General features: G+C 44.5%; 1 protein-coding gene across 2 annotated transcripts in view; it reads right to left on the bottom strand.

Annotated features, from left to right (window-relative positions):
- The window catches only part of LOC106561044 (receptor-type tyrosine-protein phosphatase eta), a 76041-nt gene that overhangs the window by 7817 nt on the left and 41841 nt on the right, over nucleotides 1–26383 (bottom strand). For both annotated transcript variants that reach the window (XM_014124613.2, XM_045688101.1), the window contains exons 9-26: nucleotides 17028–17288; nucleotides 16540–16812; nucleotides 15974–16240; nucleotides 15526–15789; nucleotides 13128–13388; nucleotides 12655–12909; nucleotides 12068–12334; nucleotides 11641–11907; nucleotides 7248–7511; nucleotides 6741–7013; nucleotides 6327–6593; nucleotides 5901–6043; nucleotides 5630–5783; nucleotides 4493–4642; nucleotides 4039–4249; nucleotides 3782–3903; nucleotides 3538–3625; nucleotides 3239–3280 (exon numbers count right to left, since the gene is read on the bottom strand). In XM_014124613.2, the coding sequence (XP_013980088.2) occupies nucleotides 3239–3280; nucleotides 3538–3625; nucleotides 3782–3903; nucleotides 4039–4249; nucleotides 4493–4642; nucleotides 5630–5783; nucleotides 5901–6043; nucleotides 6327–6593; nucleotides 6741–7013; nucleotides 7248–7511; nucleotides 11641–11907; nucleotides 12068–12334; nucleotides 12655–12909; nucleotides 13128–13388; nucleotides 15526–15789; nucleotides 15974–16240; nucleotides 16540–16812; nucleotides 17028–17288 (3829 nt within the window). The remainder of the gene's footprint in view (nucleotides 1–3238; nucleotides 3281–3537; nucleotides 3626–3781; nucleotides 3904–4038; nucleotides 4250–4492; nucleotides 4643–5629; nucleotides 5784–5900; nucleotides 6044–6326; nucleotides 6594–6740; nucleotides 7014–7247; nucleotides 7512–11640; nucleotides 11908–12067; nucleotides 12335–12654; nucleotides 12910–13127; nucleotides 13389–15525; nucleotides 15790–15973; nucleotides 16241–16539; nucleotides 16813–17027; nucleotides 17289–26383) is intronic.

The raw sequence follows: 26383 nt of genomic DNA, 5'->3' as shown, positions 1-26383 counted from the left end.
GTTTTTTCACTTATTTGTAGATAATGTTTCTGCTACCATCTCCTATGACCGAAAATAACTTCTGGACATCAGAAATGGGATTACTCACCACGAACTGGAAGAAGCTTTTTCGAGAAAGATATAATGCTCTCCAGAGAACAGGCCCAGATTCCCGTCATTTGCGCGAAGAAAAGACGGAGGAAAAGAAGCTGCAGACGGGCTGCCTTTTGAGAATCCATAGGCGAGCGAGTAAACTCCCACTGCCATCAATTCTACTTGCTAACATGCAATAATGGGAAAATAACGATTATGATTATATTACCAACAGGACATTAAGAACTGTAATATCTTATGTTTCAACGAGTCGTGGCTGAACAACGACATGGATAATATAGAACTGGAGAGATTTTCCATGCATCGGCAGAACAGAGAAGCTATGTCTGGTAAGACGAGGGGTGGGGGTGTGTGTCTTTTTGTTTTAACAGCTGGTGCGCAATAACTAATATTATAGAAGTCTCGAGTTATTATTCGCCTGAGGTAGAGTACCTTATGATAAACTGTAGACCACACTATCTACCAAGAGAGTTCTCATCTATATTATTTGTAGCCGTCTATTTACCACCACAGACCGATGCTGGCACTAAGACCACACTCAACCAACTCTATAAGGTCATAAGCAAACAAGAAAATGCTCACCCAGAAGCGGTGCTCCTAGTGGCCGGGGACATTAATGCAGGCAAACTTAAATCAGTTTTATCATATTTTTACCAGCATGTCACATGGCAACCAGAGGAAAGAAAAACTCTATACCTCCTTTACTCCACACACAGAGATGCATACAAAGCTCTCCCCCGCCCTTCATTTGGCAAATCTGACCATAATTCTATCCTCCTGATTCCTGCTTACAAGCAAAACCTAAGCAGGAAGTACCAGTGACTCGCTCAATACGGAAGTGGTCAGATGATGCAGATACTACGCTACAGGACTGTTTTGCTAGCACAGACTGGAACATGTTCCGGGATTCATCCAATGGCATTGAGGAGTATACCACCTCAGTCATCGGCTTCATCAATAAGTGCATTGACGACGTCGTCCCAATAGTGACCGTACGTACATATTCCAACCAGAAGCCATGGATTACAGGCAACATCCGCATCGAGCTAAAGGCTAGAGCTGCCGCTTTCAAGGAGAGGGACACTAATCTGGATGTTTATAAGAAATACCGCTATGCCCTCAGACGAACCATCAAACAAGCAAAGCATCAATACAGGATTAAAATTTAATCCTACTACACCGGCTCTGACGCTCGTCGGATGTGGCAGGGCTTGAAAACATATTACAGACTACAAAGGGATACCCAGACGTGGGCTGCCCAGTGACGCGAGCCTACCAGATGAGCTAAATGCCTTTTATGCTCGCTTCAAGGCAAGCAACACTGAAGCATGCACGAGAGCACCAGCTGTTCTGGATGACAGTGTTTGATAACGCTCTCGGTAGCCGATGAGAGCAAGACCTTTAAACAGGTCAACATTCACAAAGGCGCGGGGCCAGATGGATTACCAGGACGTGTAATCAAAGCATGCGCGGATCAACTGGCCTGTGTCTTCACCGACATTTTCAACCTCTCCCTGACTGAGTCTGTAATAACTACATGTTTCAAGCAAATCACCATAGTCTCTGATCCCAAGGAAGGGAAGGTAACCTGCCTAAATGATTACAGCGCCGTATCACTCACGTCGGTAGCCATGAAGTGCTTTGAAAGGCTGGCCATGGCTCACATCTATAGCATCCTCCCGGATACCCTAGACCCACTCCAATTCACATACTGCCCCAACATATCCACAGATGCTCAATCTCAATCGCACTCCACACTGCCCTTTCCCACCTGGACAAAAGGAACACCTATGTGAGAATGCTGTTCATTGACTACAGCTCAGCATTCAACATCATAGTGCCCACGAAGCTCATCACTAAGCTAAGGACCCTGGGACTAAACACATCCCTCTGCAACTGGATCCTGGACTTCCTGACGGGCCGCCCCCAGGTGGTAAGGGCATGCAACAACACATCTGCCACGCTGATCCTCAACACTGGGTTCCCTCAAGGGTGTGTACCTGTCCTGTACTCCCTGTTCTCCCATGACTGCGTGACCAAACATGACTCCAACACCATCCTTAAGTTTGCTGACAACACTACAGTGGTAGGCCTGATCACCGACAATGAGACAGCCTATAGGGACAACAACCTCTCCCTCAATGTGAGTAAGACAAAGGAGCTGATCGTGGACTACAGGAAAAGGCGGGCTGAACATGCCCCCAATAACATCAACAGGGATGTAGTGGAGCAGGTCGAGAGTTTCAAGTTCCTTGGTGTCCACATCACCAATGATCTATCAAACACACCAAGACAGTCGTGAAGAGGGCACAACAAAACCTTTTCCCGCTCAGGAGATTGAAAAGACTTGGCATGGGTCCCCAGATCCTCAAAAGGTTCTACAGCTGCACCATCGAGAGCATCCTGACCGGTTGCATCACCTCCTGGTATGGCAACTGCTCGGCATCTCACATAAGGCGCTACAGAGGATAGTGCGTACGGGCCAGTACATCACTGGGGCCAAGCTTCCTGCAATCCAGGACCTATATAATAGGTGGTGTCAGAGGAAAGCCCATAACATTGTCAGAGACTCCAGTCACCCAAGTTATAGACTGTTTTCTCTGCTACCGCACGGCAAGCAGTACTGGAGCGCCAAGTCTACGACCAAAAGGCTCCTTAACAGCTTCTATCCCCAAGCCATTAGACTGCAGAACAGTTAATCAAATGGCCACCGGACTATTACATTGATCCCCCCCCCCCCTATTTGTTTTGTGCACTGCTGCGACTCGCTGCTATTATCTATGCATAGTCACTTCACCCCTACCTACATGTACAAATGACCTCTAACCTGTACCCCCGCACACTGACTCGGTACCGGTACCCCCTGTATATAGCCTCGTTATTGTTATGTTATTGTGTTACATTTTATTATTTGGTAAATATTTTCTTCACTCTTCTTGAACTGCACTGTTGGTTAAGGGCTTGTAAGTAAGCATTTCACGATAAGGTCTACACTTGTTGTATTCGGCAGCATGTGACAAATATTGATTTGAAGTCTCCTAATAGGTTACCATAAGAGTTGATACCCACACTTTAGCCCTGAAAAAAATGCATTCAATTTCAAACTGAGATGGATCAGAAACAAGTGAAGGATCATCATAATAACCTCATAGAGTGAATCTGGATGTCTGAAGAGTCCTTGTTTTGTCTGTAAAAACAAAGGCATACAAAAATCATATGACCATCCAAAAACATTTCAGACTAAATTATCGAGTGATGATGAACACGATGATGATTATGATGGTCCTGTATGGCTCAGTTGGTAGAGCATAGTGCTTGCACCGCCACGATTGTGGGTTCGATTCCCGAGGCCACCCATAAGTAAAATGTATGTGTACATGATAGTAAGTCGCTTTGAATAAAAGAGTCTGCTAAATGGCATATATTACGATGACGATCTCTCACCTCCTCCAGTAGATGATGAAGCCGGCAGTAATGATGAAGAGGATGACAAAAACTCCAAGTGTTACCCCGACAGCCACACTGGTGACCACTACATAAGAATGACCGGAGAGAACGCCTTATGAACGCAATATATTAGGAAGACATCCATCGTGCCTTTTATCATTGTAAGACTTGCTATAAGTACTCATAACAGCTCATAGCTGTGGTTTAAACAGTTAACACCATGTAAAAGTGCAATAGCTACCTGGGTCCTGAGGGAGGTAGAATGAATTTGAGTTAAACAGAGTTATCGTGATGAGTGACGAACCGACGTTCAGAAGCCCATTCTGCTCTACCACCATTTCAGTGAATAAAACAATGGCATAACTGTGAAGACAAAAGAAAAATGTAAAACATTTGACATTTTAGTTCATAGTTTACATCAGTAGTTGATTAATGCAAGCTGAATTGTAGTTCCATCCCTTCCACTCATCACACATACTGCCTGTGTTGTGTTCATACCTGTACTCTCGTTTGGCCTTCAGTTGGCCATTGGTATAGCCATTCCATGAGGTTTTGTCCCCTATGTAAATGTCAATGTTTCCTGCACGTTTCCTCCTCCGGCTGTTGTTAGTGTTGTCTTTGACCGTAGCCAGGTATGCAGTAGTAGAGCCTGCTTCCCAGTCCTGATAAGTCTTCACTAAGTACTGCGATGAGTTAGACTGATCTACATCTGTAAGTAAAACACCGCACACACGAGTACGGTGAAGATCACCGATTAAGAAAATATAGTCAAATTGTTTGGACAAAGACACAAAATATTTTGAGATAAATCATCTTGAATATGTTGAATCAGAATTCTCTCAGTTAAATTAATCCAACTTGCATGTCTTTTTTATACCCAAAACCAAAACTGGCCAATCTACAAATCAATCATAAACCAATCTTAACCAATACGAGAATGAAGGGGACCCACTGTTGATGTCTGAGGTCACCAACACGCCGTAGTGTTTGATTGGTCCATTGGTGCTGTCCAGGAGGCTGGGGGTGAGCTGTACAGAGAAGGAGTTGTGATCCTTCGCTGTCACACTGACTAGGGACTCAACGTCAGCTGGGATAGGAGGGACTGGAGAAATGGAAGAGAGGAGAAAGAAATGGGACATAAATTCTTACAGTATTTCTACTTACATCCTGAAAGGATTGTGTTTACGAGCTTACATATTACTTCAATACAGATATAGGATGTTAATTTGATCACCCTCTTGCAGGAGAACCTTCCTGCAATGCAGAACATTTTAAACTTGAAGTATTCACTGAGTATACAAAACATGCTCTTTCCATGACAAAGACTGAACAGGTGAATCCAGGGAAAAGCTATGACCCCTTATTGATGTCACTTGTTAAATCCACTTTAATCAGTGTAGATGAAGCAGAGGAGACAGGTTAAATAAGGATTTCTAAGTCTTGAGACAAACGAGACATGGATTGTGTATGTGTTCCACTCAGAGGATGAATAGGCAAGACAAAAGATTGAAGTGCCTTTGAGCGGAGTATGGTAGTAGGTGCCATGTGCAGCAGTTTGTGTCAAGAACTGCAATGCTGCTGGGTTTTTCACACACAACAGTGTGTCAAGAATGGTCAATGGACATCCAGCCAACTTGACACAACTGTGGGAAGCATTAGAGTCAACATGGGCCAGCATCCCTGTGGAACACTTTGGATACCTTGTAGAGTCCATCCCCTGACAAATTTAGGCTGTTCTGAGGGCAAAAAGGGGGGGGGGTATTTTAGGTTTTTAAAAGGCTTCTGAAGTATTTAATTTCCACTTTAAAATTTGATTTTCCCTTACAATAAATATATGCATACCTACAAAAATGTCCATTAATTATAATCGACACAATTCACATTTCCTGTTGCTGCAGGATTATTTTCCTGCCGTAGAAAACTGGCTCAAATTTAAGATCCTACATCTGTACATGGGCAACACATATTGTATAGGTAAAGAAAATCCATGTACAACACATTTTCAAATTGTGAGGGTAATTAAGTTGTTCTATCATATTCCATCAAATTTGCGCCTACATTGCAATTGAACTATGTTTCTGCCACATACCAGTAATGCCAGTCTTGCAGGTGAGGCTTTGGACGGTGCTGGTTTTCCCACAGCCCAGAGTGGTCACGGTCAGGGTGTAGTCTGTATAGTGCTTCAGGTCAGGGACTGTGTAACCACAGGCTGGGTTACAGTCACCAATTGTCTTATTGTGTACCTAAACCAATCAATTAATCAGTCAATCAATAATTGTTTTGTTTCTGTGAACAATATTTACTGTACTGTTTGAGAAATGCATTGTGTAACAATTGCGAAATACATTGTGTAGCCGCACCTGGCCCTGAGGGAGTTGGATGGTTTCCTTAGCAGTGATCTGAAAGCCCTGGTGCAGTCCTTTGGGTTTGGTCCAGGACAGATTCAGCTTGGCGTTGGGGTCATTAGGAGAGGCACACTTCAAGTTGGACACAGGGCTGGCATCTATGGCACAGTGATGGAGAGAAAGAGGTTTTCAGATTTCAGTTTTATTACTAGAAAATGTGCAAACCATGGCTGAATTACAAAACTCGGTTAAAAAAATACTATTTACAAGAGATCAAAACTCAGTTAAAAAATGACATATAAAATAGTATCCCTATCTGGATCCGTGTCTGTAGATGCTAGTAACGGTAGTACATCCTTTATAAATCCCTATATGCATTCTTAACGCATCCCACACTGGTGGTACAGTATTTATACATGTGAAAACATGCTATGATCTTACTGGTGCAGCTGGAGGTTGAGACTGGAGCTCCCTCTGTTCCGTCGTCTGTCTGTGTTGTTACGGTAAAGTTATACAGACTACCAGGGACCAATCCATTGATGGGCAGGTTTTCCATAGCTGTGGTTCTATTACTGATGATTAACCCTGTGGAGTTGGTCCAGGTCACTCTGAAGCTGTAGCCTGGTTTGTGACCTACAGGCTTTGACCAGGTCAATGTTAGGTTCACCTCGGCTGTCACTGCACTCAGTGACTGGACACTCTCTGGTCCTTGGAAATTCAATTAAAGACAGCATAGAGAAGGTTAGTAGAACAATAATTATGAATACAGAAAGCAAACGTCTCGGGGTTGTATTTGGGTGTATGTGTTCGGAAATGATTGAGCGTGTGCATGTACGTGTGTGTGTTGACACTCACTGGTTGTGACCAAACTGCTCCAGACCTCCTCACTGTGGAAGCCTAGCACTCCCACTGTAACCACAGACATATTGTAGGGTGTTCCAGAGTACAGGCTGGGCAGGGTTTGACTTGTGTTTGTAGTAGTGACCGTCTTGTTGTCTTGCTGCGTTGACAGGTACTTCACTAGGTAACTGAAGGTGGTGTTGGCCATCTGAGGAGCTTCAACCCACTCCACAGTGATGGAACTAGTAGTCTTCTCCAAGATCACGATCGGCCCAGGCGGGTTGGGTTCTGAGAGAGACAATTGACAGCAATTTATTTTGAGTTGTAAAAAACATGTGTGAATTGAATGTCCTTTCACAATGTATCTTGAAAGCTAACTCTGGACTGGTGCGAAATTAACATTGTTCTTCGTCTTAGACTAAACAGTTACAACAAATGAATGAACTCGGACAGACAGAGGAGGCATGCTACTGTAAGTAGAACTCTGGGCCTTTTCCCCCCTGGCTCCTCCCTTATACTCACGAGTTGCTGTAGTTACAGGTCCTGATGTTTCATTGAAGGGCCCACTGATAGTGGTCACCACGGCTGTGTACTCTCTCCCAGCTGACAGGTAAATGAAGGTGTGTGACTGCTGGTTGGAGTTCAGCCATACGGGGGTAAAGACCTGGTCAGTGCTGTTCAGATGGACCACATACTGCCCCACATTCCCTGGTGGTGCCGCCCAGCTCACCACCATGGTATTGGTGCTACCATTGTTGGAGATGGATGGCTGGACAGACTCAGGCTCTGGTAGAGAGGAACAGAGATAGGGGTGAGGTTAGAAAGGAGAGGGGGAGGGGAGAATGAGGGAAGATACAAAGGGATATAAATTCTAGAAAAACCTAACATTATGACTGTAACTACTGCTCCCTGAAAGAGGGAAACGAGGTACAACATAACTATGGAAAGTCTGACAGGGCCAAATTATATCTGCGCCTTGCTGGAAGCCCCGCCTTCCACAGGTGATAACCCTGAGGCCCGGATTCATTCCTTCAATTCAGTACCGCTCTTTACCTAGCCGAGAACCGTTTCCCTCCTTTAGGGAACAGTAGTTATCGTCAAAACAGTACAACATAACTACGGAGAACTAAAATCCCGCCCCAAACCGCCTCCAACAGCTCGCACATTGCGAGCTGCCTAATGACCCTCTCCTGTCCCAGCTGTAAGCACCCTGTAGACTACACTAGGAGCAGTGACATCCAAGCGATAAAACCTCACAAAAGTGTGTGGAGATGTCCAACTAGCCACAGCACAAATATCCACTACAGTCAACCCTTTAAATAACACCCAAGACACTGCCAGACGCCTGGTGGAGTGGGTGCGTACACCGCTAGGTAACCCTTGCACCTTGCTACTATATGCCAGGGAGATAGCTTCCACAATTGAGTGGGAGAGATGCTGTTTAGAAACTGCCCTGCTGCGAGCTGGATTAGCAAAACAGACAAAAAGTTGGTCACCGGAAATCCTGGGTCCGCCCAAGGTACGTGTGTAAAACTCATACTGGAAAGAGGGCATGTAACCTCTGTTGCTCTTCCGAAGCAAAAGCAGGAGGCGGAAAGGGAAATACCTCGAAAGCTAAGGACATAACCATGACTCTCGGGGCAAAGGCCGCATTCAGATGTAACGTCACCTTTGAGTTGCCAGGGGTGAAATGAGTACAGGAAGGGTGTATGGATAATGTGTGGAGAACCCCAACGTGTTTAACCAAGGCCAAAGCCACGAGCAAGGATGTCTTGTAGGAGAAGGTCTTCAGATCCACAGACTCCAGTGGGTCAAAGGGGGACTAACACAGAGCATCCAAAACCAAAGCTAAATCCCAAGTGGGCGCAATAGGTTTAGAGACCTGTCGGAAACAGCACACATCTTTTAGGAACCGCACCGCCAGGGGATGAGCATCTGGACTGGCACCATCAATTCCCACATGACACGCTGAAATAGCAGCCATGTACACTTTCAAAGTGGAGAATGAAGCACCCTGCTCAAAAAGCTCCTGTAGGAACTGGCCCTCCAGAGAACTCTGAAAAGGAACAATTCCTTTATTTTGGCACCAAAGCTCAAACACCTGTCACTTATATACATACAGCCCTCTCATGGACGGCACCCTTGTGAACTAAATAGTAGCAATCAAGTTCAGAGGTAAACCTCTAGCCGTCAGATTGGACCTCTCTGGGGCCAAGCCCAGAGGTATAGCCTCCACTCCTGGGTGTGCCCTCCACTCCTGAGAGAGAGGGCTCCACCTGGATAAAAGATCTGCACCAGAGTTGATTCAACCTGGGTTATGTATTGCTCGATACGACAGCATGTGCCCGACAAAAGCAGGGGAGAACACCTGAGCACCAGATACACCGTTAGGAGCTCCAGGTAACTGATATGCAGTGCAATGTCATGACTTCCACCGAAGTCAGTTCGGCGGAAGTTCGGGCGGCGTTCGGCGGTCGACGTCACCGGTCTTCTAGCCAACGCCGATCCACCTTTCATTTTCCATTTGTTTTGTCTTGTCCCACACACCTGGTTTACATTCCCTCATTACTTGTCGTGTATATAACCCTCTGTTCCCCCCATGTCTGTGTGTGCAATTGTTTATTGTAAAGTGTTTGTGCACTCTGACTGGTTCGCGACGGTTATTTTGTACCCATATTTTGTTGTTCTGGGTGCCGTTGGGTTTTTTCATATTAAACTGCTCCGGTTATTACACAGTTCTGCTCTCCTGCACCTGACTTCCCTGCAGCCAGTCTCGCACCTCTTACATGCGCTCCGCACCACTGTCCATACCCCCCGAATCAAGTTGCATTCATACAGCGCCCCAGCCCCCTTTTGCAGGCTACAACTCAGCCCATGGGAGCCCCCTAACAATAGTAGAGGGTCCCACCACTGGGCCAGGGCCAATAGGCCTGACAGGGATGCCCGAAGCGACCGGCTTAAGCCGCGAGATGCGTCCAGGCGATTGGCTAGCACTCAGTGTTGGAAGGGCCGCATTGACAATAGCCCCAGGAGAATGACTTCCATCCCAGAAGCCATTGTCTCCAGTAAGCATAGGCACTGGTGAAAATGCACTATGTGACACAGCCGAAATTTGGCTTATCAGAGCTGGAACCCGAACCCCTTAAGTGGGGATAGCTAGTTAAAGACCCATAAACGGAATGAGCTGAGATGGAGTGAGACAGCAGTTTTTTCTGGTATCTTAAGAAGCCTAGAGACTGAATACAGGACAGTAGCATGGATGTGTGTAACACTGCTTGCTCCCTAGACTCTGCTGCCACCAGCCAATCGGCTCTAATAGCCGGCGGCTCGTGGGAATTCAGAATTTGTCGAATCTGAGGTGTTTGCTGAAGACACGTAGAACTAAAATGAGACGCAAAGTCCCATCCCTTTTCAGAACCAGGAAATACCGGCTGTATCCCGGATCTTCAACATAGGCACCACTCTGACTGCCTACTTCTGGAGATGGGAGGATATTTCCTCCCTCAAAACGGCCGCTGAGGCCTGGGAAACAGTTGACGTGAGGATGCTGCAGAAGCGTGGGGATGCACGACAAATTGTACCCCCGACGCCACTGTTCGATTGATCCAGGGCGACACCGCCCATGAGCGCCATTACTCTACCGGCCAGCCATAGGTACTGGCGAAAAAGCACCTTGTAACCTAGCTGGGAATGGGACAGGCTGCTCTGAAAAACGGGCCCCTTCTGTGGTAACAGACATGGGCGATTCGTAACAGTTTTTCACTGTTCCAGTGGTTTTAAACTAATTAATTGTTGCCCTAATAGTGGTAAGTGGTACATATATTCTTTATTTTAGCGATTTTCTTGTACCCATTGTCTGATTTATGAAGGTCAACAACCATTTGTCCTTTTCATTTGTGAGCCGTTTGCCTTTTCCTATGGAGATGGATGACAAAGGGATTTTACACGCGTATTAACACATTTTTTATACCCCAGTGAAACAGGAAGCCATGCAGATTTAATTTAGTTTGATTTGATTTATTAGAATATTTATGTAACGAACACGATGGGAGACAGAGAGCTGGTTTCAAGTGCAGGGCGCAGCAGGTGTTTATTGTAAAGGACCACAGGAGGAGGCAGATAGCTGGGTCAAGCAGAAGGTCATACACAGTGGTCCAAAAAGGCAACAGTACAGGCAGGGAAAAGGCTAGTAACATCGTCCGGGAGATCATGTAATAGGCTAAAGTACAAGCAGGGAATAGGCAAAAGGCATCGTTAGTGAGGCAGGCAAAAACTATCATACACAGGAGGAGTAAATTGCAGGAAAGCAGAGCTCCGAATAGAAGTGTGTCACAAAACAAACAATACCTCATAATGATGGGGTGCAAAGAACTGAACTAAATAGTGTGTGATAATGACATACAGGTGTGTGAACAGGTGATCAGAATTCAGGTGATTGGGATCTGGAGAGTAAGCTGCGTTCAGGTGATCTATGTGTTTAAGAGTGTGAGCTGGAAAGTGGGCTGGAAAGTGAGCTGCGTTCAGGGGATCTATGTGTTTGAGAGCGTGAGCTGGAAAGTGGGCTGGAAAGTGAGCTGCGTTCAGGGGATCTATGTGTTTGAGAGCGTGAGCTAGAAAGTGGGCTGGAAAGTGAGCTGCGTTCAGGGGATCTATGTGTATGAGAGTGTGAGTTGGAAGCAGACGTTACAATTTAGGGTTGCCAATAATTGACACCCATCTTTTTGAGAAATAAAAATATTACTTTCTATAAGCAATTGTATATAATAATAATAATATAATTTCAATTTCCCTCGCATTTCTTTGAGCATACAATATAGCTCAGTATTATTATTTATTTTATACTTTTTTGCTCATCTTTATCAAGGGTGCCAATTATTTTTGACCTGACTGTAGGTGAAAAGAAAGCAGGTCTCACCTGTGTACTGAAAGATTGAGACGGTGCCTCCCTCTATACCGTCCTGTGCCTTGACGGAAACACGGAAGGTGCAATTGGTTCCTGGTGTGAGTTCTGGAATGACGGCCACCTCTCCTGTCACTGTGTGGTTTGTGGGAGTAGACACGCACCCCTCGGTCTGGATACGGTATGTGTAACCACTCTTGTACTGAGGTGGCTTGGTCCAGGTCAGACGTACACCAGTTGTGTTTACTGTAGGCGCCAACAACCCACTAATGGGATATGGTCCTGGAAACAAAGGGTCTTAGGTTTGACTTGAGTAATACAAAGAGGGTGAGTACTGTTCAACATATGCTGGTCCCAAATATGTACTCTTATTAACACCAAATTAGAAAGATAAATAACTCTTAAAATGAAACTGAGAATTGTTATTGCCATGGGAACATACTTGTGTAATAGAACACTTTCACAGGGGTTGCCATGGTGCCGTCCTCTGTGAGCGTTGTCACGGTAAAGGTGTAATTGCTACCTGACTGTAGTCCGGTGACAATTATTTTGGTGTTGTTGACAGTGACGGAGATGAAAAGGGACCCGTTGGGGTAGGTTACTTCAACCTTGAAGGAGAAGCCAGCTTTGTTCTTCGGCTGATCCCAGACTAGAGTCACATTGGTAGGGGTGATTCCTGCCTCTGTCAGCCCGCTCACAGAGTGGGGCCCTGGAACAAACGAACAACAAAGATAATTTATGTGTGCGTACATGTGAGTGTGTGTAACAGACATCACGCTGCTTGCTTAACGAGTTCCACTTCCTCCTGATTCGGCTCACATGAGTCTCTAACCCTGGACATCTGCCTTGCTAGCACACGTGACCGCCCTCCTGAAGCGTCTTACCAGTTGGCGCCACCAAAAAGCTAGCTATTCGGCGGCGCAAGTGGGGACACTTTAGGCTGAGGAGTGCGTTTCACACACCCCCATGTGCTGCAGGTGCATGCGTGTGTAGATGCAGTGTAAATGTGTGTGTTCAGTAGTCACTCACTGGTATAGTTGGCTGTTGTCACCGCTGTGCTCTGGTAGTCCAACGGCCCTACGGTTACCACAGTGATGTTGTAGAGTGTTCCAGACTGGAGGTTCTCCAGGAGGATCCAGTTGTGTTCTGTCAGGTTATGCTGGCCCAGGTGGAACACAGAGAACCGGTACTGACCCAGGTCCATGTCCAGGGGCCGGGCCCAGCTGATGTTGATGGAACCAGTGGTCTGGTCCTCCACCATCTGGGTTCCGGGAGGGTTGGGATCTGGGAACAAACCAGGGAGACTTTAGTTATGCAGGATATTGCAGGTGGAGTGACTCAGGCATGTGATGACATTAGAGAACAATCCATTCTAGATTATGAGCATGTCTCTGTAATTGTGCATGCTCGTCAGACAAATATGTAATTATCTTTACAACAGCAACTAAACAAATGGAGTACAGCTGGAAAGTTGGACTTTATTAAAACATTGAGTGACTTACACGTTGCATTTGTAACATTCAGTGATGCCTCAGTGAGCGGTCCACTGTTGGTTACCACTCTGACAACATAGACTTTCCCTGGTTTCAGGTTTTGGAACACTAATTCTAGAGAGTCATTGGAGATGGTTTGGCTGTTTTCCATCACGTTGTTGTTGTAGATTGTGACGGTGTAGGAGTCCACCTGTCCCACAGGGGCATCCCAGGTCACATTCATTGTGTTGGTTGTTCCTGTTGTGGCGATGTTTGTCACCACCCCAGGTTCTAAATGGTATATACAACAAAAAAATTACATTAAAGGCCTAGTGCAGTCAAAAACGTGATTTTCCTGTGTATTATACAACGCTCAAAAAAATAAAGGGAACACTTAAACAACACAATGTAACTCCAAGTCAATCACATTTCTGTGAAATCAAACTGTCCACTTAGGAAGCAACACTGATTGACAATACATTTCACATGCTGTTGTGCAAATGGAATAGACAACAGGTGGAAATTACAGGCAATTAGCAAGACACCCCCAATAAAGGAGTGGTTCTGCAGGTGGTGACCACAGACCACTTCTCAGTTCCTATGCTTCCTGGCTGATGTTTTGGTCACTTTTGAATGCTGGCAGTGCTTTCACTCTAGTGGTAGCATGAGACGGAGTCTACAACCCACACAAGTGGCTCAGGTAGTGCAGCTCATCCAGGATGGCACATCAATGCGAGCTGTGGCAAGAAGGTTTGCTGTGTCTGTCAGTGTAGTGTCCAGAGCATGGAGGCACTACCAGGAGACAGGCCAGTACATCAGGAGACGTGGAGGAGGCCGTAGGAGGGCAACAACCCAGCAGCAGGACCGCTACCTCCGCCTTTGTGCAAGGAGGAGCAGGAGGAGCACTGCCAAAGCCCTGCAAAATGACCTCCAGCAGGCCACAAATGTGCATGTGTCTGCTCAAACGGTCAGAAACAGACTCCATGAGGGTGGTATGAGGGCCCGACGTCCACAGGTGGGGTTGTGCTTACAGCCCAACACCGTGCAGGACGTTTGGCATTTGCCAGAGAACACCAAGATTGGCAAATTCACCACTGGCGCCCTGTGCTCTTCACAGATGAAAGCAGGTTCACACTGAGCACATGTGACAGACGTGACAGAGTCTGGAGACGCCGTAGAGAACGTTCTGCTGCCTGCAACATCCTCCAGCATGACCGGTTTGGCGGTGGGTCAGTCATGGTGTGGGGTGGCATTTCTTTGGGGGGCCGCACAGCCCTCCATGTGCTCGCCAAAGGTAGCCTGACTGACATTAGGTACCGAGATGAGATCCTCAGACCCCTTGTGAGACCATATGCTGGTGCGGTTGGCCCTGGGTTCCTCCTAATGCAAGACAATGCTAGACCTCATGTGGCTGGAGTGTGTCAGCAGTTCCTGCAAGAGGAAGGCATTGAAGCTATGGACTGGCCCGCCCGTTCCCCAGACTTGAATCCAATTGAGCACATCTGGGACATCATGTCTCGCTCCATCCACCAACGCCACGTTGCACCACAGACTGTCCAGGAGTTGGCGGATGCTTTAGTCCAGGTCTGGGAGGAGATCCCTCAGGAGACCATCCGCCACCTCATCAGGAGCATGCCCAGCCATTGTAGGGAGGTCATACAGGCACGTGGAGGCCACACACACTACTGAGCCTCATTTTGACTTGTTTTAAGGACATGTGATTTTGTTGTCAGCACATTCAACTATGTAAAGAAAAAAAGTATTTAATAAGATTATTTCATTCATTCAGATCTAGGATGTGTTATTTTAGTGTTCCCTTCATTTTTTTGAGCAGTGTATATATTTCCACACTGAGGTTGGAATAATACTGTGATATTGTGAAAATTCTGATAATGCCCGTTTTGTGTAAGAGTTGTTTGAAAATACCGGCAGAAAAATCTGACGGTTTTGGTGAGATGGAGTTTTGGCCTACCTGGTGACATCACCAGGTGGTAAATTAGTTAATAGATCAATTAGAAAGACAGTTCCAAACCTCTGTTTTCCCCTCCCCACTCAGACCACTCCCAGACAGTCCTAACAAAATTCTTGCTTGAGAACTTGCTCTTTACTTAGAAGCAATTTTTGTTTATTTTTGACCATTTTGACCATTTTGAAACAGTCAGCATAAGGTACTTAATTGTTACCCAGACATGATTTGATATTGAGATAAAAAAAAAACGGCTGCATTGGACCTTTAACATTTCACATTTTAGACTAGAGATATTGAGATCTTAAAAGTGTGGTAAATGTGTATTATGTAAATGAGTCTTTAATTTGGTTTTGATGTGAAATACGTCAGCCGTCTTAGATTAAATCAACTTTGTTCTGTAAAGAAGGGAAAGTGAGTGAGAAAGAGATGGGGGGGGGGGGGGGGTCTTTTGAACCGTACTTGTGTAGCTAGTCGTCTCTGCTGCGTCAGACTTAACTCCCTGGACGACCGTGACCACAGAGAAGGTGTAACTGTCCCCAGGCTGGAGATGGGTGAAGGTGTAGCTCTTGACCGTGGTTGATACGTTCGCAACCATAGAGCCCCTCTTGGAGACGGTCACCAGATAGGAGTAGGTGGGTTTGTGGTCGTCCTGTTCGGACCAGGAAAGCTTGATAGCGGTTGTGTTCAGATCCTCGACCATGAGATTACTGACCGCCTTGGGCTCTGAACGGCAAAGAGGGCAGATATTGTATTAATATGATCCATAACACAGGATTATTTAGCTGATGGTGTTATACGCCTCTTAACTACACAAGAGTAACTGCAGTTTGCTGGATGACTAGAGTGCACTTGGATTACCCTTGCATTACTCTACAAATACCTTAGGAAGTTTAGAATACTAGCTTACTTGTGTAGCTGAACGTTTGTTCTAAAATTCCGTTGGTTCCCGCTGCTGCTACTGTTGTAACAGTGAAGGTATAGCCAGTCCCAGGTTCTAGGCCAGGGACTACCGCGGAGCTTGTAATGACTGTTTTCTCTCCAACAGGGCCTGTAGCATTGCTGTACTGGACTCTGTAAGAGTAGTAGGACTTAACATCCACAGGGTCAGTCCACTGTAGCTTCACTGAGGAGGTGGACAACGGGCTCACTGTGAGGCTCACCACTGGGTTTGGCACTAGGAGAAAAAAATAAACCTTAATCGATGATCTTACTAGGATATGAAATTTGGTAAGGCATGTAGCCGCATTTAACCTGATGTATTTCAAAAAATATATCATATAAATAATAGCCATTTAGCAAATGCTTTCATCCAAAGCGACTTAGAGTCGTGCGTGCATATATTTTATGTATCGGTGGCTCCGGGAATCGAACCCACAACCCTAGTAGTGCAAGCACCATGCTCTACCAACTGATCCATACAGGACCATGCATCAACCGTGCACAGTATTAGAAAGAATTCACAAGTGTACGTACAAGTATATCCAGATGTATTAACAGGGGCACTTCCCAGATTCTGTGGTCCCACGGTTATCACTGTGATGGTGTAGAACGTTCCAGAGGACAAAGAGAGCAGGTTATGTCTGAGACTAGAGGTAGACTGGCTGCTTGCTCCAGTCCCAGTAGAAAGGTAGCTAATGTTATAGGAGATGTCCGGAGCACCAGTCATTAGACCAGGGGTTTTCCATTGGACACAGAGGGAGCTGGTTGTCCTCTCTGTGATGTTGAGGGGTCCAGGTGGGTTGGGTACTGTAGTGGAGAAATAAGAGATGTTAGGAAAGTTGCAAACCCAAATTCATATTCACACAAACACACACAAAGTACATTTGCTTTCTTTCAGGACAAACACAGAGAGAACCTTCTCACACTCTCTCATACAAACTCTCAGAAACTACAAACTACTACGAAGCCTTCAGAACCTCTACAGTAAATGCATAGTATAGCCACCATTGGCCATGACTTACCAGTGGCTAACTGGCCCGTAGCAGACCGGTTACTGAAGTGTCCAGCTACAGCAGTCACTGTGACCTCATAGACCCTCCCTGACTGTAGCCCAGTGAAGCTGGCTGTTGTGGTCTGTGTGGTTTGGCTGGATGTATAGCTTAAAGCAGCATTAGAGATGTTCACATTGTATTGGTCCACGCTCCCTCCAGGCAAGGTCCAGGTCACATTCAGCTGACTGGTCCCTGGTCCCTTAGCCACAATGTTCACAGGTTGTTTAGGGTCTGTCATGACACAATCGAAAAGGATTCATTTCAATTACGGAAATATAGATCACAGCTAGCCCAAGACTGTACTCTTAAGGAGTGTAGGCGAGCCTGCCGTTACTCCTTAACATCCAAGGGGCCTCATTTAAAAACTGTGAATACGTCCAAAATATACCCCAAAATGTGTGTGCACCACTTTTCATGCAAAAGTTGGCATTCCTAAAAATTTCGCTTGACGTGAGAATGTGCTCACCTCCCTGCAAACTTTAGACCATGCGTACGCACATTTGCGAGTTGTTTAAATATTGTATTGTAAACTGGCAAGTAAGTATTTTGTGCAATGGGGTATGATGAAAAGCTTATAAAAAAACAGGAAAACATATAAACAAGAATTCAGCCAGTTGTCGTTAGTGAGAAGAGCGAAGATCTATGGTGTTTAATTTTTCAAATATAAAATAACTAGACATAGGAATCTTTTTCCGATTTTATTTTCATAACCATTGCAGAATAAATTCCGGTTTCTGGCCGTGATGGGTTCATATTCCCGACGTAGCTATACAACAAAGTACCATGAGCAGCTCTCATTTAATTGGGCCTAGTAGTCTAGTAAATAGATAGGCAATATGTATTTCAAGTTTTGCAATCCCATAGGCAACATAGTTTAAAATATAGAGTCATATTTTACAGGTGAACAGTTAATATTTTACATTGAAGAAGGCCTATGTACAGTGCATTTGGAAAGTATTCAGACCCCTTGACTTTTTCCACATTTTGTTACGTTACAGCCTTATTCTAAAATGGATTAAATTGTTTTTTCCCCCTCATCAATCTACACACAATACCCCATAATGACAAAGTGAAAACAGGTTGAGAGTTTCTCCCATCGTTCTCTGCAGATCCACTCAAGCTCTGTCAGGTTGGATGGGGAGCGTCACTGCACAGCTACATTCAGGTCTCTACAGACATTTTCGATCGAGTTCAAGTCTGGACTCTGGCTGGGCCACTCAAGGACATTCAGACAGTTGTCCCGAAGCCACTCCTGCGTTGCCTTGGCTGTGTGCTTAGGGTCGTTGTCCTATTGGAAGGTGAACCTTCGCCCCAGTCTGAGGTCCTGAGCGCTCTGGAGTAGGTTTGCATCAAGGATCTCTGTACTTTGCTCCGTTCATCTTTCCATCCACCCGGTCTAGTCTCCCAGTCCCTGATGCTGAAAAATATCCCACAGCATTAAACTACCACCACCATGCTTCACCGTAGGGATGGTGCCAGGTTTCCTCCAGACGTGAAGCTTGCCTTTCACGCCATAGAGTTCAATGTAGGTTTCATCAGACCAGATAATCTTGTTACTCATGGTCTGAGTCCTTTAGGTGCCTTTTGGCAAACTCCAAGCGGGCTGTCATGTGCCTATTACTGAGGAGTGGCTTCCGTCTGGCCACTCTAGCATAAAGGCCTGATTGGTGGAGTGCTGCAGGTTTGTTGTTATTCTGGAAGGTTCTCCCATCTTCACAGAGGAACTTTGGAGTGCTGTCAGAGTGACAATCGGGTTCTTGGTCACCTCCCTGACCAAGGCCCTTCTCCTCCGATTGCTCAGTTTGGCCAGCCCTAGGAAGAGTCTTGGGGGTTCCAAACTTTTTCCATTTATTTTTATTTTTATTCTTTATTTCACCTTTATTTAACCAGGTAGGCTAGTTGAGAACAAGTTCTCATTTACAACTGCGACCTGGCCAAGATAAAGCAAAGCAGTGTGACACAGACAACAACACAGACTTACACATGGAATAAACAATAAACAAGCCAACAGCACAATAAACAAGTCAATGACACAGTAGAAAAAAAGAAAGTCTATATACAGTGTGTGCAAAAGGCATGAGGAGGTAGGCAATAAATAGGCCATAGGAGCAAATAATTACAATTTAGCAGATTAACACTGGAGTGATAAATGAGCAGATGAAGATGTGCAAGTAGAAATACTGCTGTGCAAAAGAGCAGAAAAGTAAATAAAAACAGTATGGGGATGAGGTAGGTAGATTGGGTGGGCTATTTACAGATGCACTATGTACAGCTGCAGTGATCGGTTAGCTGCTCAGATAGCTGATGTTTAAAGTTGGTGAGGGAAATAAAAGTCTCCAATGATGGAGGCCGCTGTGTTCTTGGGGACCTTCAATGCTGCAGAAATGTGTTGGTACCCTTCCCCAGATCTGTGCCTCAACACAATCGTGTCTCGGAGCTCTACGGACAATTCCATCGACCTCATGGCTTTGTTTTTGCTCTGACATGCACTGTCAACTGTGGGAGCTTATATAGACAGGTGTGTGCCTTTCCAAATTATGTCCAATGAAGTTGTAGAAACATCTCATGAATGATCAATGGAAACAGGATGCACCTGAGCTCAATTTCGAGTCTCATAGCAAAGGGTCTGAATACTTATGTAAATAAGGTATTTCTGTTTTTTATTTTTAATACATTTGATAAACATTCTAACAACCTGTTTTGGCTTTGTCATTATGGGGTATTGTGTGTAGATAGATGAGGGATTACATTTTTTTTATTTTATAAAGTGGAAAAAGTCAAGGGGTCTGAATACTTTCCTGAATGCACTGTATGCCACTGTAATTACTGTACTTGCATTTTTTTTTTTACCTGCCCTAGACAATGTTTCAGAATTCGCGTGCAGTCCATCATATTTAGGTTGGGGGAAAAGCAGATGCAAAACATTATTGAAGTTAAACGTTGTGCTGCCAGGTCCACAACTATTTGCCATTGTTTTCTCTTTCAGAAACTGACCCAGTCCTTTGCCAGATACAGAATAAATTACTGCTAAAGATTTAAACAGTAAATAGACCGGTAGTTTATGTACACATTGTGACAATATCGGTAGGCTACTGCCGCTGTGCGATAGGAGCGTGTCATCATTGCCTATTTAATCTCAGACTTCTGTTGTGGCATTCTTGCGTTTTGCAAACGTTAGCTAGTTAGCTCAAAATGTCTTGGGATCATACCAAGAAAAATCTTTCAAAGTCGAATGGAAAGTCTGTGCCACATCCACGGATTATTCAAGAGTGGGAGGACGGTATGAAAAAATGGCCACATATCACCTACGAAGACATCTTCAATTACTTAGTATCGTCTCTCGGTGTGGATTAGTCAGAGATGAGGAGCTACAAAAGCACAGAGGCATATCAATACCTCCACAGCGGCTAAATTGAATGGGTGCTTATTCACTCTCTTGAGGATGACAACCTGGTGTTCCTCAAAGCAGATGTCCAGCTCAGTCAGAGCAAAACACACCATCATTCTACCTGGATTCTTGTTTCATCTGTCAGGAACGAGGGAAACTGCAGGGTGTTCTTGTGTTGCAGGGCTGGGGAAGTCTTGCAGCTGCAATACTATGGAAGGTAGCTAGCTCGCTGGCTTTTTGTTTATCATAACCCATTTCTTTGACTGATACGTTTGATGTTAGCTAGTTACTTAGCTAGCTAGCTAATTGTGATGATACCATATCACTGACCAGAACTGATAACGTTAACTATTACAACATACACATACAGTTTTGGGTTTCAATGGCTCATTGCGTAAGTATATCAGTTTAATCTTGAATGGCAATAAGGTAGGTACAGAATCATGGTGAGTTTTACAATCAAATAGGAAATTACCAACATAACCTACAATTTAAAAGGAAACTGTGTAAACTAGTCAGCTGTGAACACAATGTAAACTAGTGTTCTGTACTGTAATTGACTATTCTAACCGTAGTGTTTTGTTGAAGGTGCAGAATGCTGTGTATGGAGGGTTGACAGGGGTGTCCTGTACAGATGAGCAATGCCAGTGGAACTCTGGGACGCAGCGGAATTTAGCTCCAAAAAGGTTGAGCGAGATCTGTTTCACACGTCACAAACCAAGTGACGAGTTCTCTGACAGCACCCCAGCCGCTTCTCCATCTCTACCTCCAACTCCTGCGTACCACTCCCACAACACATTTAAGAAGAGTTTGGAAGGGGCCAGTGTTCCAGTGGGGAGCCTTCTACAGCTAAACCAGTCAGTCATCAGGTTCCTGCAGCAGCCACACAGCTACAGCAGCCTCATGGTGAACACGGCATCAACATGCAGTGTCAGAAATGCTTGTCATTTTATGACGTTTATGTTACGGTGAAGGAGTGTAAATGTGCCAGCTTGGAGGAGGTCACTAAAGCACAGAGTGCCTCCCGTGCATGGTATGATGCTCGTAAACTTCGGGTTAACTGCTAGCTCAGCAAAGAAGGTTCAGAGCATCTCTTCCCCAGGTTCCATGGGAACTCCACAACCACATATGGCAAGGGGAACGAGCAGGCGGCCTACACATGGACGGAGAGCTAAGGGTTTAGTCTGGAGAGTAGAGGCACAGTAGTGAGTGTCAAGGAGCCATGGCTTTCTGCAAGCCCAGATGGAGTGTTCAACTCTCTCGAACTTCTAGAAATCAAATGTTCTGTTCTGAGTAAGAAGTGTGAGTCTCTGACTGAACTGTTCTCTGGCAAACTCACCGATGCGAAGCTGGTGGATGGGGTTCCTCAGCTGCAACCTAATGGAGCCCGTGGGTACTACATGCAAGTGCAAATAGGCATGTTCTGCACAGGAGTCGAGAGATGCAAACTGCTTGTCTGGGCTCCATCCGAGCAGGTTGTTATTGATGTGCCTTTTGATGTGAAGTTCTGTGCTGATGTTATCCCTCAACTGAAGGGATTCTATTTCACACATAAGCTGCCAAGGATAGTCGATGACTCCAGTCAGGCAGACTAACTCTGTGCTCCAAATATGTTAATCTGTGGTATATAGGGGCCTAATACTTCTTTTTAAATAGTTTTTAAATAGTTCCTATATTTTGTGCCTTGTAAAGCTCTCTGTCAGCTCTACCTTATTATCTAAGCATAACTCTTGATTGGTGTTTTTCTTTTGTCTTGCACACTTCTCTTCATATGTACATTTACCTGATTATATTTGGGTTTGGTTTTCAAGGGCATAAATTAACAAAACAGTGTGGCACTTCGTAAACAGTCGTCTTCCCTCTTGGTCTGTTAGACATTTTGGTGTTGAAGAAAAAGTATTTTAAATAGATTGAAGAAGGCTTGATAACAGCACCTATTGAATGCCTGTAATTATCAGGAACAGGCAAAGTGTAGGAACATTAAAATGATTAAGATGAAATAGGAAACTATATATACACACACAGTATCTCATGTGGATGAAATTATAGTGTATGTAGAGTTACATTTCATATGTATGAACATTCTCACTACTCACTCGGCATCCTCATGGATGATCTCGCCTTGCATGTTAACAAGTGCTGCACATATTCTAAGGACTTTGTCCATTTTGTGCGTCAGGTTGATGGGAACCGTCTGGGAGAGGATTTTGAACACCTTGAGTCGTCTGATAACTTCAGACGACTCAAGGTGCTTCTACACCTGCATTGCTTGCTGTTTGGGGTTTTAAGCTGGGTTTCTGTACAGCACTTTGAGATATCAGCTGATGTAAGAAGGGCTATATAAATACATTTGATTTGATTTGATAACTCTCTCAACATGGATAGGTAGGTACATTAGCTATCCTTCTCGTGCTTGTGACATCCTCATCAGACAGCTGGTCTCCTTTCTGAGTGAAGGCTGGTATGGCAAGGTTTACCTTCCTCTCATACAGCAGATCTCAGATGGTGAAGCACCTGGCTGTGTTTCAAACTCAAAAGACACACCCTCATCCACTTACCCTCGGCTTATGCCCTTGGGGGAATACCCATGGCCATATTTGTCATCGGTCCAAATGATTAGCCAAGCAAGGGAAATTTGCAGCGTAAGCCCCTCAGCCCTCGTTTTTAATGGAGTTTACGAGTGTACAATTATGTTCAATTCGGGCCTGAAACGCCCCATAATTTAATTTGCGATGATTGTACATCCGCTAAGACATCCGAAACTTAAAACCTCAACGTCACTATGGAGTCAACATACAAGAGTAAGTAAAAACATGCAAGTGTAAATATGTTAGAAATTGTGCTACTAATGAACAAACACGTCTCATAAAAGTAATGATGTTTTTGTTTGGTTAGCTTTAGGAAATTGTAGAAATAAAACATTTTCCTTCTTCAGAAGTTCCAGCTAGGCAGGCTAACGTTAGTTAGCTAGAAAATTAATAAGCTATCATACAGTAGGCGTATATGAATAATTCTGTAGTTAATATAAGTAGACATGCAATCATAATTGACTGTAGTGCATATAAAGCACCCACATGCGGTGGCTGAAAACACAATCGTCGCGGGACGAACGAGTGACGAATTTCCGGGCAAGGGCGGTCCATTTCAAATTCATTCCTTCCTCCCTGCAAGTGTAAACCCGAGGGGGTGCTGAAGATGGCGGCGAGTGCAGACGAGATTTCAGCTTGCTCCGAGTAACCTTAACTTTTATCCCTCTCAAACTTACTTAAATGTAATGGAACTTGGCTTATAGTAAACACAATAGAGAACAACGCTTAGTTGACCGCTAATTTGATCTGAAACTTTGAGAAATTGAAAAAAAATTTGCGAAAGAGCAAAGGAAGGAGAAGGCAGTTGCTAGCTGAGTACTCATACATTGGAGAAAAACCATCACCTGACTCCTCGGGAGAAGAAATGGAGGATGCTGGACATTCGGTTGATTCTGAAAATGCAGTCAATAGTCCTGCACCCAAAAAGACACAGAAATAATTGTCTTTGCGCGAACTACAGATCAACATAATCGGTGCTGTCTCTGCAAAGATAAACGAAAGAGCCGATGGTCTGGAGAAAATGATACGCGAAAACACTTTCAAAAAATCGTTGACCTCGAGACCTCTCTGAATCATGCATACAAGAGTTTCGAAGAGCTTAAACTTGCAAACACTGCTACGTCTGAGAAATGCACTGCTCAGGAGAAGACCATCGCAGACATGCAAGAGTGCTTATCGGAAGCAGAGCGATACCGGAGAAGGTGGGGGCTATGGCTTTACGGTGTCCCCAAGGACCAGGATGAGAATGTGAAGCGCTTAGTAAGAGACATCTGTAACCGTGTGGCACCGGACTTCCCCGATGGATATATGGATATGGCTGTGCATGTCGCTCATCGTATTGGGAAGAAGCAAGATGCCATCGGCAGCCGCTCGATCATCATCCAGTTTGCTTTTCGCACAGCGAAAGATGCAGTTTGGAAGAAAGCAAAGGAAAGTGCCTTTCTGAAAGAGAGATAATTTAGATTCGGTGAGGACTTGACTGCAGCAGACAAGGCAGCAAAGGCAAAATTGTGGCCTCTTGTACAACAGGCCCGAAATCAAGGAAAGGGTGGATACTACAGGGGAATCAGAGCCTTTTTCCCCAATGGAAAAGAAATACGACCGGGGTGATTTGTTCTGTCGGTAGGTTTACAAGGTAGCTCCTTCCCCACTGCAAACTGAGTGTTCTAGTTTTGAAATATGGTGTTACTGTTTTACAAGTTAAGACTTCTGTTAATACATATATGAAGCAACTTTTTATAGAGAGGGTAGAGTTGAGATTGCATAGGATTTTTCTTTCTATTCTACAGATATGGACTTGAAGTGTATGTCAATCAATGCCAGGGGGATACGAAACCTGTTGAAGAAAAAAACGTTTTTTTGTTTTGTAAGGACTGCAATGCAGATCTTGTATTCGTTCAAGAAACACATTCATGCAAAGAGGACTATAATTATTGGAAAAATCAGTGGGGCAATGTCATTTCTTTGGCCCACGGGACTAATCATTCCGCTGGCGTTGCAATTTTAGCACACAATTTCAAAGGGACATTTTTGTTTACTCAAATGGACTCCAATGGACATTGGCTAGTAGCGGTCATCAACCACATGGACAGATTATTTGTGTTGTGTATTGTATATGTGTCACGTCCTGACCAGTATAAGGGTTATTTGTTATTGTAGTTTGGTCAGGACGTGGCAGAGGGTATTTGGTTTATGTGGTTCGGGGTGTGTGTATTATGTAGAGGGTAGTTGATTTATGTATTCCGGGGTTTTTTGGTCACTGCTCTATGTTAGTCTATTTCTATGTTCTTTCTAGTTAGTCTGTTTCTATGTTTAGTTAATTGGTGTGTAGACTCTCAATTGAAGGCAGGTGTTGTCTAGTTGCCTTTGATTGAGAGTCCTATATATTAGGGTGTGTTTGTAATTTGCGGGAGGTTGTTTCTTGAATTGCTGTCTGTGCCTTCAAGTCTGTATTCGTCGTCCATCGGTTTTGTTTAGTGCTTTCTCATTAAAGTTAATTATGAGCACTCAACCCGCTGCGCCTTGGTCCATTCCTGACGACCGTCGTTACAATATGGATACTGTTCTAGTCCTCCAAATAACTTACATCTAGAGGAAATTGAAGAAATTCTTAAAAGTCTTCTGAGAAAATTTCCATCCAGTCAGATTATAATTGGTGGAGTTTTTAATATGGTTTATTCTAATGAGGCCGATAGATTGCCCCATAGGTGTTAGACTTGGTTGAGTATTGTGATCTATTAGATGACTTCCCTGTTATCCTATTTTTGGATTTTCAGAAAGCATTTGATACAGTAAGTCACAATTTTATCTTTGATTGTCTTAAGCATTTGAAATTTGGTCGTTTTTTTTGTTGATGCTATTAGAACTCTGTATAATGGTGGCAATAGCTGTATCAAACTCTGTCATGGAACATCCTCAAGGTTTAACATTTACAAAGGAATACGACAAGGTTGTCCAATTCCACCTTTTTTATTTTTGTTAGTGTTACGCACGCCTCTAGGAAGAGGGAACGCAACACCCTGCTACAACTCAACTCTCTGTGGTGTGAAAGAGGTATGGACCGTAGGTGTGAGCAAGGATGACAAAAGGCAGAGAATTACCGTTTACAAGGAATTTATTCCGTTACACGGTAATTTGGGGGAAAAGGGGCTGGACGACACTAAAGCAAAGAAAGTAAATATCAAAACCCCCTCTCCTACCTTACCTGCCTACCCACTACCTACCTAACTAGCACCACCTGGTGCACTAACCAAAATACAGTATATCTCAAATTTTATGCTCATTAGTTCATAAAAGTCCATTTGAAGGCATTACATTCCAGGCCAAAGAGATCAAGATATCCCAACTGA

The sequence above is a fragment of the Salmo salar genome, chromosome ssa10 (assembly GCF_905237065.1).
Source record: "Salmo salar chromosome ssa10, Ssal_v3.1, whole genome shotgun sequence".
Lineage (NCBI taxonomy): Eukaryota > Metazoa > Chordata > Actinopteri > Salmoniformes > Salmonidae > Salmo > Salmo salar.
Note: the sequence above shows the minus strand (reverse complement) of the source record. Positions and strands in the feature narration are given on the sequence as shown.